This window comes from Austrofundulus limnaeus, unplaced genomic scaffold, assembly GCF_001266775.1.
Source record: "Austrofundulus limnaeus strain Quisiro unplaced genomic scaffold, Austrofundulus_limnaeus-1.0 Scaffold318, whole genome shotgun sequence".
NCBI lineage: Eukaryota > Metazoa > Chordata > Actinopteri > Cyprinodontiformes > Rivulidae > Austrofundulus > Austrofundulus limnaeus.
In genome coordinates, this window is record NW_013952720.1 from 61,533 (window position 1) to 72,780 (window position 11,248).

An 11,248-nucleotide genomic window follows, 5' to 3' on the forward strand; every position below is an offset into this window, starting at 1 on the left:
TTCATTAGTAACTTGTTTATTTGTTCATTAGTAACTTGTTTATTTGTTCTATGTTAAAAATTTAATCATTTGTAAGTTGTTGTTTGATTCCAACATCATATTTTCATTAGAATCAGTAAAACCTCCAGTAAATTTTGTTCCCGCTGCGCTGCCTGCATCTTTTTTCTTTCTTTTTTTTTTCTGCTGAAGTAAATTAAAATTTGTTATTAATGTATCGCTGCAGCCTGTTAATTAGGCCAGGCTCTGGGAGGGATTAGAATTGAGAGAATGTTTTAATTTCACAGAAACATCAGCAGCTGCCATCAAATTAGTCGCCAGCCTGATCTGATCTGTCGGAGCTCAGAGGACGTGTTGAGGGAGACTCTCAGCTTACTACCACCGGTTTGATCAGAATCTGTTGAATTTATTGAGTTTTTTCTGGTTGTGTGTTGCTCAGGCTGATTAGCTGTGGRGGCCATCTTGAAGGGTGCTAACTCTAAAAGTTAAGGAGCTGTAAGGACATATTTTGCTAACAGAAAGAATCAGATGGTGTTAATTCTGAATGAGTCTTTTCTGTCTCTGATGTTTTTCTGTTCTGCTGAACTGTTAAAGGTCAAACAGAGTTCCTCAGAGTTCACCTCCCGTCCTGTTTCTCTCCGCCGATCATTAAAGATTCCACTCGTTTTATTTCTCCTCRTCCCTCCCTCCCGTCAAAGATTCGGGGCTCGGTGGTTTTTATTATCTCGTCTCACTCGTCCTCCTCTGTTCTGTTGACCTTAACTCCTCATGTTAAAGGTCAGCTGCCTGCCTGCTGATCGCCTCATTTGGAAATTATTCTAATTAACAAGTCGGGCGGTTCTTTTGAAGCGTCCCCTCCGGCCCGGCTGGAGAAGACACATATTGACTCTCCAGGTTTGGTTCCTCTTTTGATGTCTCACTTTAAACTCTCAGACCTTGAGGGCTTTAATTAGAATAGAGGAGGAGGTCAGGATCAGGTCTGTAATCCCTGCTGGAGACCACCGACAAGGTTTTCACCAAAGACAAGGTGAGAGACATGATGAGACATGATAGGACAGTAAGATGATGAGACAGTGAGACACAGTGAGACATGATGAAACATGGAGAGACATGAGACACAGAGATATGATGAGACACAGACATGAGATATGAGACATGATGAGACAATAACATGACAGTGAGACATGATGAAACATGGAGAGACATGACATGATATGATGAGACATGAAAGGACGTAAGATGATGAGACATGATGAAACATGGTGAGACACAGTGAGATGATGAGACAGACAGTGAGACACTGAGACATGATGAGATATGAGATATAAGACATGATAGGACAGTAAGATGATGAGACAGTGAGAGATGAGACATGAGATACTGAGACATGATGAGACATGAAAGGACGTAAGATGAGACATGATGAAACATGGTGAGACACAGTGAGATGATGAGACAGACAGTGAGACACTGAGACATGATGAGATATGAGATATAAGACATGATAGGACAGTAAGATGATGAGACAGTGAGAGATGAGACATGAGATATTGAGACATGATGAGACATGAAAGGACGTAAGATGAGACATGATGAAACATGGTGAGACACAGTGAGATGATGAGACAGACAGTGAGACACTGAGACATGATGAGATATGAGATATAAGACATGATAGGACAGTAAGATGATGAGACAGTGAGAGATGAGACATGAGATATTGAGACATGATGAGACATGAAAGGACGTAAGATGAGACATGATGAAACATGGTGAGACACAGTGAGATGATGAGACAGACAGTGAGACACTGAGACATGATGAGATATGAGATATAAGACATGATAGGACAGTAAGATGATGAGACAGTGAGAGATGAGACATGAGATACTGAGACATGATGAGACATGAAAGGACGTAAGATGAGACATGATGAAACATGGTGAGACACAGTGAGATGATGAGACAGACAGTGAGACACTGAGACATGATGAGATATGAGATATAAGACATGATAGGACAGTAAGATGATGAGACAGTGAGAGATGAGACATGAGATACTGAGACATGATGAGACATGAAAGGACGTAAGATGAGACATGATGAAACATGGTGAGACACAGTGAGATGATGAGACAGACATGAGGCACTGAGACATGAGATATGATAAGACATGATAGGACAGTAAGATGATGAGACAGTGAGTCTTGATGTCTTTTAAGAGTCTTTATGTTAAAAACAAGTTATTTGATATTTGATGGCAGTGACTAAAGGTGTGACTTCAGGCCTATAATTGGGGGGTCATGCTCTCTGCCTGTTTATTTATTTATTGAATTGTTTACTTTTGTAAAACAATTCAGGATATTTTGAGGTTTAAACACATTGTAATGTTTTTACTTTGATTTACTTTCATGTTTTCTTTTTATTTACTCTGCACCTGCTCTGTTCCACATCAGTTCAACAATAAGAAAGTTTTACTTTTTTCCCCACATTTTCTCCAACAGTAACACATATTTTACATTTTTAGGATGTCAAACATAKCTAAATGTCTCCAATTTCCAGGAGTATGTATTTACCTGGTGCACTAAAATTTGGGTCGAAAAATGACAACATGATTCAACAAATCCAGCCATAATGTGACAGAGAAGACTAAAACCCTGCATTTTTAAGCAGTTTAAACATTCACATTATTACATCATAAACTTAACCAGTTCATTTCTATTGTGTTAGAGCAAATAATGTCTTTTTTTTAAAGGGGGGTGACATAACCCCCTAACCCCCCAGCAAGAAAAGTTGATTGAATCTGTTTAAATGATTTTTAAGAGAGATTCAGTGTTATCTCTGCACATTTTTATTATTGTTATTTTAAACATTAAACGTTCTCCTCCTTTCCTCAGAACAGTTCAGAGCAGAACCGGAGCTCATCTGATCCGGTGCCATCAGAACGCAGCAGCTGATACAATCAGATCCTCATTAGAAAATCTGTTGACTCTGATGTTAGTTAATTAGTCACTTAGTAGATTAAGCCTTTATTTAAACAGTCAGTCTGAGGTGGATCTCCTCTGCAGCGCGGCCCGGTGGGCGTGTGCACCTAAAGCACAAACACACACACTCTGTCAAGTGTTTCTCCTCAGCTTTAAACCTTTACAGGAAGTTTGTTCTCAGAGCTGCTTGTGTGTTTTAATAAACGATGTTAGAGGTTTTTATTCCTGTCATGGATCAGATGATTTGTTTCTTCTGATCAGGAAGAGAAGCTGCAGAGAGAAAGACGTGGAGCTCTGCAGGACCGGCGGGAGCTGGAGGCGGAGATTCAGGAGCTGAGAGTCGATCGCAGGTCAGTGAGGCTCCGCCTCCCCACAATCCTTCACACCGCAGCTAGTTTCACAGCCGGGACAGAGAGCAGAGACTTCTGACCAACATCAGGAATAGTTAATTATATCATACAACAGATAAAAAACAAAAAACAGGTGGATCCAGAGCTCACAGCAGAAGCCTCTTCAATGTTAACGCCAGGTTATCAATGCTAGTCACTAGCCTCTTCAATGTTAARGCCAGGCTATCCATGCTAGTCACTAGCCTCTTCAATGCTAATGCTAGCTTATCCATGCTAGTCGCTAGCCTCTTCAATGCTAATGCTAGCTTATCCATGTTAGTCACTAGCCTCTTCAATGTTAATGCTAACTTATCCATGCTAGTCACTAGCCTCTCCAGTGCTAATGCCAGCTTATCCATNCCTCTTCAATGTTAATGCTAACTTATCCATGCTAGTCACTAGCCTCTCCAGTGCTAATGCCAGCTTATCCATGTTAGTCACTAGCCTCTTCAATGCTAATGCTAGCTTATCCATACTAGTCGTTAGCCTCTTCAATGCTAACGCCAGCTTATCCATGGTAGTCGCTAACCTCTTCAATGCTAACGCCAGCTTATCCATGCTAGTCGCTAGCCTCTTCAATGCTAATTCTAGCTTATCCATGCTAGTCGCTAGCCTCTTCAATGCTAACACCAGCTTACCCATGGTAGTCGCTAGCCTCTTCAATGTTCCAGCTTATCCATGCTAGTTACTAGCCTCTCTGATGCTAAAGCCTGTTTATCCATGCTACTCACTAGCCTCTTCAATGCTAGTGCCAGCTTATGCATGCTAGTCGCTTGGCTCTCTGATCTAAAGCCAGTTTATCCATGCTAGTCGCTAGCCTCTATGATGCTAAAACGAATAGTCTACTTCTCATTTGCCGGCCTCTCAGTTAGCTGTGTCGGCCTATCATTAATCAGATCAATAGCTGGTTTAGGAATAGATATAGCCTCCTGCTACAAGAATGTAGCAACCCCTGGTTGTGCAATAGTCTTAATTTTGGCCCTCATGTCGTGCCATACTTTGAAGGCATGTAGTGAAATGCATTCATTCATTCACAGAATAAAACTTTTAAATGTATTTTGAGTTATTAGAATATTTCCTGTGAAGATTCTGTTTGTTCCAGCAGAATAAAGGAAAATAACTGCATAATATCTATAAACAAATCTGGTTTTAAAGATTAATTGAAAAGAGTTTAGTTTTGACCCAGACAGTTTTTTTCGTCGTTCTCCACGTCTTTCTTCTTGTCTCTCAGCTCTCAGGTCCTCACTCCTGACGAACCCGCCTCGCCGCCGCCTCCTGACGGCGTTTCTCCTCAGAAGCCGACCTCTCAGACCCGGACCCTCCAGGTCCGCCTGCAGCAGCTGTCCAAGGAGAAGCAGTCTGTGGAAGACCAGCTGCGACGGAGCCGGGAGGCGGAACAAGAAGCCACAGAGAACGTCCGCAGGTTAGATAGATTCTGTGCAGGTTTTCCCCTACATGTCATTGATCGTGGCGCACCGCCACGGCAAACATTATAGCTGCCACACTTTCAGAATAAAGTTTTTTCTTTTTTTATAATAGGCCTATGTTAGGCTAAAACAATGTAAAGCATATCATATATATTTATATCCTATATTTGTGCTCTTATACTAACCATAATCAGACTTTGAAACCCTATTTAAACATTAATGAAATGCCTTTATTTTGAAAAACCAACACCGCGGGTTCTTGTGTGCATGGAGCGCGAGCTACGAGCTAATGTAGCTAGCATAACGTCCCGCAACTTTTAACAAAGTAACCAGAGTAGTTTGTGAACTCAAAACACCATAAATCCAGGCAGAATGATCTGGTGTTAACCCACTGAGCTCCTCGCCCCTCTCTGTCACACACCATCCAGCCGGAGCAGAGAGACGCTTTCAGGGGTATTAACCCTTTAGGGCCTGGATTTAAYATGTGGTAAATAAATTATTTTCAGTGATTGAAAGGAAGGTTGTTTTTTGGATAATTGCATTTTTAACTGTTTTATTTTTTATCTACAAGAGTTAAAAGTTATTCTGAAGTGTTACAAATTTGTAGAAACAGGACATGATTTGAAGATTTTTACTGATAAAATTTTCTTTTAAAACATGTTACAGAAGTAATAAAAAGTAGGTTTATTTTGAATAAACATAAATGTGTTCATTCCTACAAAACTGCCAAATATATTTGTAAAATACACTAAACTGATTCTGATTAGCATAAAATAAATCATGTTTTATTATTAAATAACTAAAAAAAAAAGAAAGGAAAAAAATACAGCCTGTGACCACGGTAGGGGAAACCCTGTTGTATGCATCGATAAGTTCAGGTCACTGTGGAGATGTTTGTCCAGCTGTGAGCCTCAGAAACCGTTCAGCTCTCATCAGTGTCAGATTCATGTTTGTCCTGTAAAATATTAGTAACTTTTAGTTCCCGTTTCTCTGGTTGGAGTCCATCAGGCAGTTTGTGTTTCGGTGTGATGGAGTGGTTCTGCCCTCCAGATGGCGGAGGGTTAAACAGCTTACAGGCGGGGCGAGGGGGCTCTCATACAAGATTGAGGGGTTTACTCCTACATCTCTGCTCGGTCTCTAACCACCTCAGAGCCTCGCTCACCAAACGCTGCAGGCTTTTCCTCTGAAGTTGGGCCTCAGCTCCAGAACTAAAATGTGATGCACTTTGTCAGGATGCTTCGTTCAGCCTCCTCACAGCGAGCTAAACTTCGGCTGAGCTTTTATTTATTTAATTTTTGACTAACCGTGATGAAAGGAAGCCTCTCCAGGTCTTGGACTGTTAAGAGACCAGTAGGTGAGTCAAACTTTGACTCTGTTGGACACCAGACTTCATCTCATTTATTGCAGCTTGAATTGAGTATAAAGTTTAATCGGCTTCGATAGTTTCTTTCTGAAACTTAGGATGTGTACATGTTTTAGTCCAACCTGACYTGGCCATGGCAGCCTGAACTCCCAGCTGGTGAACACGTGATAAACGTGATGAACACGGCTGGCAGCAGCCTCTGCAGGCCTTCAGAGAGCGGTTAATGATGTGGGACTAAGAAGACTTTTTGGTGGTAATGATTCGTATTCAGCGGACATCAGAGAGCGTTTCCGCAGCCAAAGATGATCAAGACGAGCTAAGCCTTCAGATTTTTTTTTACTCAAACAGGATGATTGTCTGATTTTTGAATAACGTGACTCCTTCGACTGCTGCTGATCTCATCAACATGAAGATGAAGAGATTCATGATGAAACCAGCTTAAGTCTTCCCGTCTGCATCCCGTGCTGTCCTCCTGGGCTCAAACCTGGGGCTTTCTTCTATAATTTGGCTGCCAGCAGGGGTGGGAGTGTGTGTGTGGGGGGTGGGAGTGTGTGTGTGGGGTGGGGGGCTTCCTTCGAAGTTTCTGGGCTGTGATTCTTGTGAAGAGGAATGTTTGCTCTCTGATTGGAGGGACCCAGTTAAATCTGCTGTTTATTACAGATGGGAAGTTTAATTTGAATTGAAGAGGCAGAGAGAGAATCACTGACTGTTAGAAGGTCACCCCCTCCCCCATCACACACACACACATACACACACACATACACACACACATACACACACACACACACACACACACACACACACATATACACACATACACACACACTTACACACACATACACACTCACAGCAGATTTCTTCTCTCGTCACTTAACTGATTGAGAACTGCTGTAGTTTTTCCTTGATCCAAAAACTGATTTTTAACCAGTTTGGACCAACTGGGACAGACTAAAACCAGTTTGGACCAATTGAGAAAGACTAAAACCAGTTTAGACCAACTGGGACAGACTAAAACCAGTTTAGATCAATTGGGACAGACAAAAACCAGTTTAGACCAATTAGAACAGACTAAAACCAGTTTAGACCAATTGGGACAGACAAAAACCAGTTTGGACCAATTTGAACAGACTAAAACCAGTTTAGACCAATTGGGACAAACTAAAACCAGTTTAGACCAACTGGGACAGACTAAAACCAGTTTAGACTAATTGGGACAGACTAAAACCAGTTTGGACCAATTGGGACATACTAAAACCAATTTGGACCAATTTGTAGAGACTAAAACCACTTTAGATCAATTGGGACAGACTAAAACCAGTTTAGACCAACTGGGACAAACTAAAACCAGTTTAGACCAACTGGGACAAACTAAAACCAGTTTAGACCAACTGGGACAAACTAAAACCAGTTTAGACCAACTGGAACAGACTAAAAGCAGTTTGGATCAATCGGAACAGACTAAAACCAGTTATAACGTTATAAGTAGCAGAAGAGTAGCTAAAAGCTAAATATAGCAGAGCGTTCTTTGTTGTAATTTTCATTCTTGGTGTCATTTTTTATTTTATTTTTTTAACTTTCACTATTTTTAAACCTGTCAGTCCTCAGATTCCAGCGTCACCAGCTGTAAGCTACGGCTACATTAGCCACWGAACATCGACGGTTTCGGCACTGCTGCCTTTGATTGGATTAAATTTAAGGAATCGGTTGACTCTAAGGAACAAAGAGATTGTTTCAAAGTTAAACACAAACCAATCAGAAGCTCAGCTGAGCARGCTCTGTTTATTATCAACCATATTAAATTAAAAAATAAAATGTTTTTGTTTATTGATTATATTTTGATGATCAGCAGCTGAGACAATCATTACTGTAAGTAAACAGTAAATCTGTTGTTTGTTGTCATATTTACCATGAGAGTTTAATAATATTCTATTGGTACTGAACCTCTGTACAAGGCCCCGCCTATTTTTGGAGAAAGCCAAAATACTGGMTTAATGACAAAGACTAATAAGTTTTAATGTTTATCCAATGATGACTTCATTGAAAGTTTAATAAAATTAACACACTGGTTCATGAGTGAACAGGCAGTTACAAATCAACACTAAAAATAAAAAAAATAACATAACATTTTGATAAATATCAAGTGTCTGATAAATTCCTTCTGCAGTCAGAATCAAATAAGACTGAAAGGAATCTGGATTTGGAGTTATTACATTTTTCTGACACGTTTACATAGGCACATATTTATACAATTAAAATTTAATCTGTTTAATGACTGAATAAATTCTGCCAACAGGATTGTTTCTACAGACATCCATTCTAAAAGTATATATTAGAAATATCAAAAWGATAAAAATTTGTTGACGTACAGATTTCAAACCATCACGTCTTCTGTCTGAACTTCCTGCTCTTGAGCTGTATTTTAATTTAGCCACACCTCTGCAGCAGCACTGGAATAAACAGCAACAAACACCCTGATCATGTCATCAACTAATGGTCCAGAAAGCAAAAGGTTGATTTATCGTTTAATATTTATAATGTAGAAAATGTTTATTTATTTATTTATTTATTTTTTGTTCACTGCTGCAGGCAGGTTGTAGAGTTTCATCAGGCTCCATTTTATTTGTTAATTTTTATTCAGGTTTTATAAAACGTTTTAAAACAAGACCTGTTTGTTGTTAACATCTTTTTATTAGTTAGTAAATAATTGATCTTAAGATGTTATAAGATCAGATTTTTATTTTGTTGCATTGAAACTTACTGTTCAAACTGAATCACATCATTAATAAAAGGTTAGATTTAGATTTTTGCTGCTGGTGGATCTTAAATGATTAAAATCATTGATAGTTTATTAYGATACAGACTAGAGATGTTTGACCTTCAAACCAGCATCTCACTGAGCTGCAACTGTTAAATTTGTCGCAGGAGTCTCAAACCTGTCTTAATTTTGTTGTAGGAGTCTCAAACCTGTCTTAATTTTGTTGTAGGAGTCTCAAACCTGTCTTAATTTTGTTGTAGGAGTCTCAAACCTGTCTCAGTTTCAGTGTGGGAGTCTTGAACCTGTCTCAGTTTTGGAACACTAGTCTTTAACACGTCTCAACTATGTTGGGGTCTCTTGAACCTGTCACTTTWTTTACAGGGTCTTAAACCCATTTCAACCAGATGGTTTGGTCTTGTTTGTCAAATTTTGTTGGAGTCTCAGTTCAGCCTTTAAAACAGCCAAATGTCTCAGAATTTGCAGAAACTGCAGTTGAAAATGGTATATTTTTCTAAAGGTTTTGAGACYAACAGCTCAGTGAGATCCTGGTTTATTAACCTGCAGATATAAACGAGTGTTCAGTTCTGGYTTAATTGAATTCTTTCTTCTCTTCAGGTTGGAGCGTCTGGTCGAAGTGTTGAGGAAGAAAGTTGGAACAGGAAGTCTTCGTGTTATTTAATCTGTTTTTATTTTTCTGTTAGTCCTGTTTTTACCTGAACTGTCACAAAATAAGTATTTGGTACAAAGGTACAGTATTTTTTTTCTTGAATTTATTTAATGTTTTTAGTTTTGGACATTCAGAAAGTGTTGAACCGGTTTCTGTAAAATAAAATAAACTTTGAGTAAACATGTCTTTAAAGATTGCAAAGGWTTAATATCCAGATGATCCATTTTCTTCTTTATGTTGTCTTTTATCTTGTTCTGCAATTTTTGTTCTATTTTAACAATTCATGTAMGAAAACGTTCAGCTCCTTTAGGAATTTATACTTTTTGAGATATTTAGTCTTTTTCAACAATTTTRGTTCTCATTGAAAATGAATTGAGCTGTTTTAAACATCTTTAAACATGTAAACATTTTACCTTTTGTTCTGGTTTTGTTTTTTCTTTTTTTTCAGCTGTCTTTCTGCTCTTTTCAACTGTTCTACTTTTTTAATTTATGTTGTTCTTCCATCAGCTTGTTTTTGAAAAAAATGTGATTTTTTTATGCTTCTTTCAGCTGTTTTCTGCAATTTAAGCTACTCTTTTTAGCTATTTTCATCTAAATTCTTATTGGATAATTCAGCAAACATGCTTATTCTGCTTCTTACTCTAGAATCAGCTTTTTCAGCTACTTTTCTGCTTATTTCAGATTTTTCGGCCATTTTACAACAAATTGCAAAAATATTTCTACATSTTTTTCTTCAAACATCTTTCATTATTAACTGTTCAAACTCTAGTTAACATTTTTATTTGTTCTGTTGATTTCAGTTTTTCTTTTCATGAATTTCCAGTTTTGACACATTAATAAAACTTTTTGCCCCAAACAAATAAAAACTTTAAACGTGTCTAAATGATTAAAAGTTTAGCAGAGCTGTAATAAAATCATTTAATGAAATTATCTGTAAAATGTTAACAGGATACTGCAAAGTGTTATTTTTTTGACTTGTTTTAGCTGAACATTTTTGGATTTTGAAGTATTTTTCAATCAAACAAGAAGCTGAAGTAAAGTTTGATATTTGTTTACAAAATGTAATTTTCTGTGACGTTGACGTGTTTTTAAATATAATTGTAAAAGTTTAACTCTTGTCTTAAAGTAAAAGATTTGCCTGAATCAGTTTGAGTCCAGTTTTTTTGCTGCTCTTTTCCTCTCCTGTCTCTTTAATTGAAGATCAGTTTACTTTGTGGTTCTTGTGTTGATTTAAGGTTCGTCTCACTTGTTCGAAACAGAAAAGCTGCTCGGTTTAATTTCAGAGGATCATTGTGACAAATGAGAGGAAGCCACTCTGACTCTTAAAACTTCAAATTAAAATTTGACTTTGACAACTTTCAACAGCTCGGCTCTACTGACACTTTAAAACAAGTAGAGGGAGTTTCCTCAGATTTAATCTGTGCAGATGAAATTATTTTATTTCTGATCAGCAGATGCGTGAGTTTTATCAGACGATCTCTGGGTCTCTGCTGCTGTCAGGGTTGTGGAGGAGTTTTGGCCCACTTTTTATTTTTTACAGCGTTGCTTCAGTTCATTGAGGTTTCAGGTCCATGACGGTCCAGGTTCTAGACTTCAGACTTCAGACTGTAGACCAAAAAAACTTTTTGGTCTACAGAAGACTTCCTGGTCCACTCACCAGACCGTA

At 38.4% G+C, this 11,248-nt stretch overlaps 1 protein-coding gene across 1 annotated transcript in view; it reads left to right on the plus strand.

The window, feature by feature from the left end:
* Positions 1 to 10,014, plus strand: part of mipol1 (mirror-image polydactyly 1) — a gene marked incomplete in the record, with an annotated part of 36,873 nt that extends 26,859 nt beyond the window's left edge. Inside the window, 3 exon segments of the mRNA XM_014022130.1 lie at positions 3,243 to 3,331; positions 4,602 to 4,793; positions 9,531 to 10,014. Coding sequence (XP_013877584.1) covers positions 3,243 to 3,331; positions 4,602 to 4,793; positions 9,531 to 9,594 — 345 coding nt within the window.
* Between the last annotated feature and the right edge of the window lie 1,234 nt (positions 10,015 to 11,248).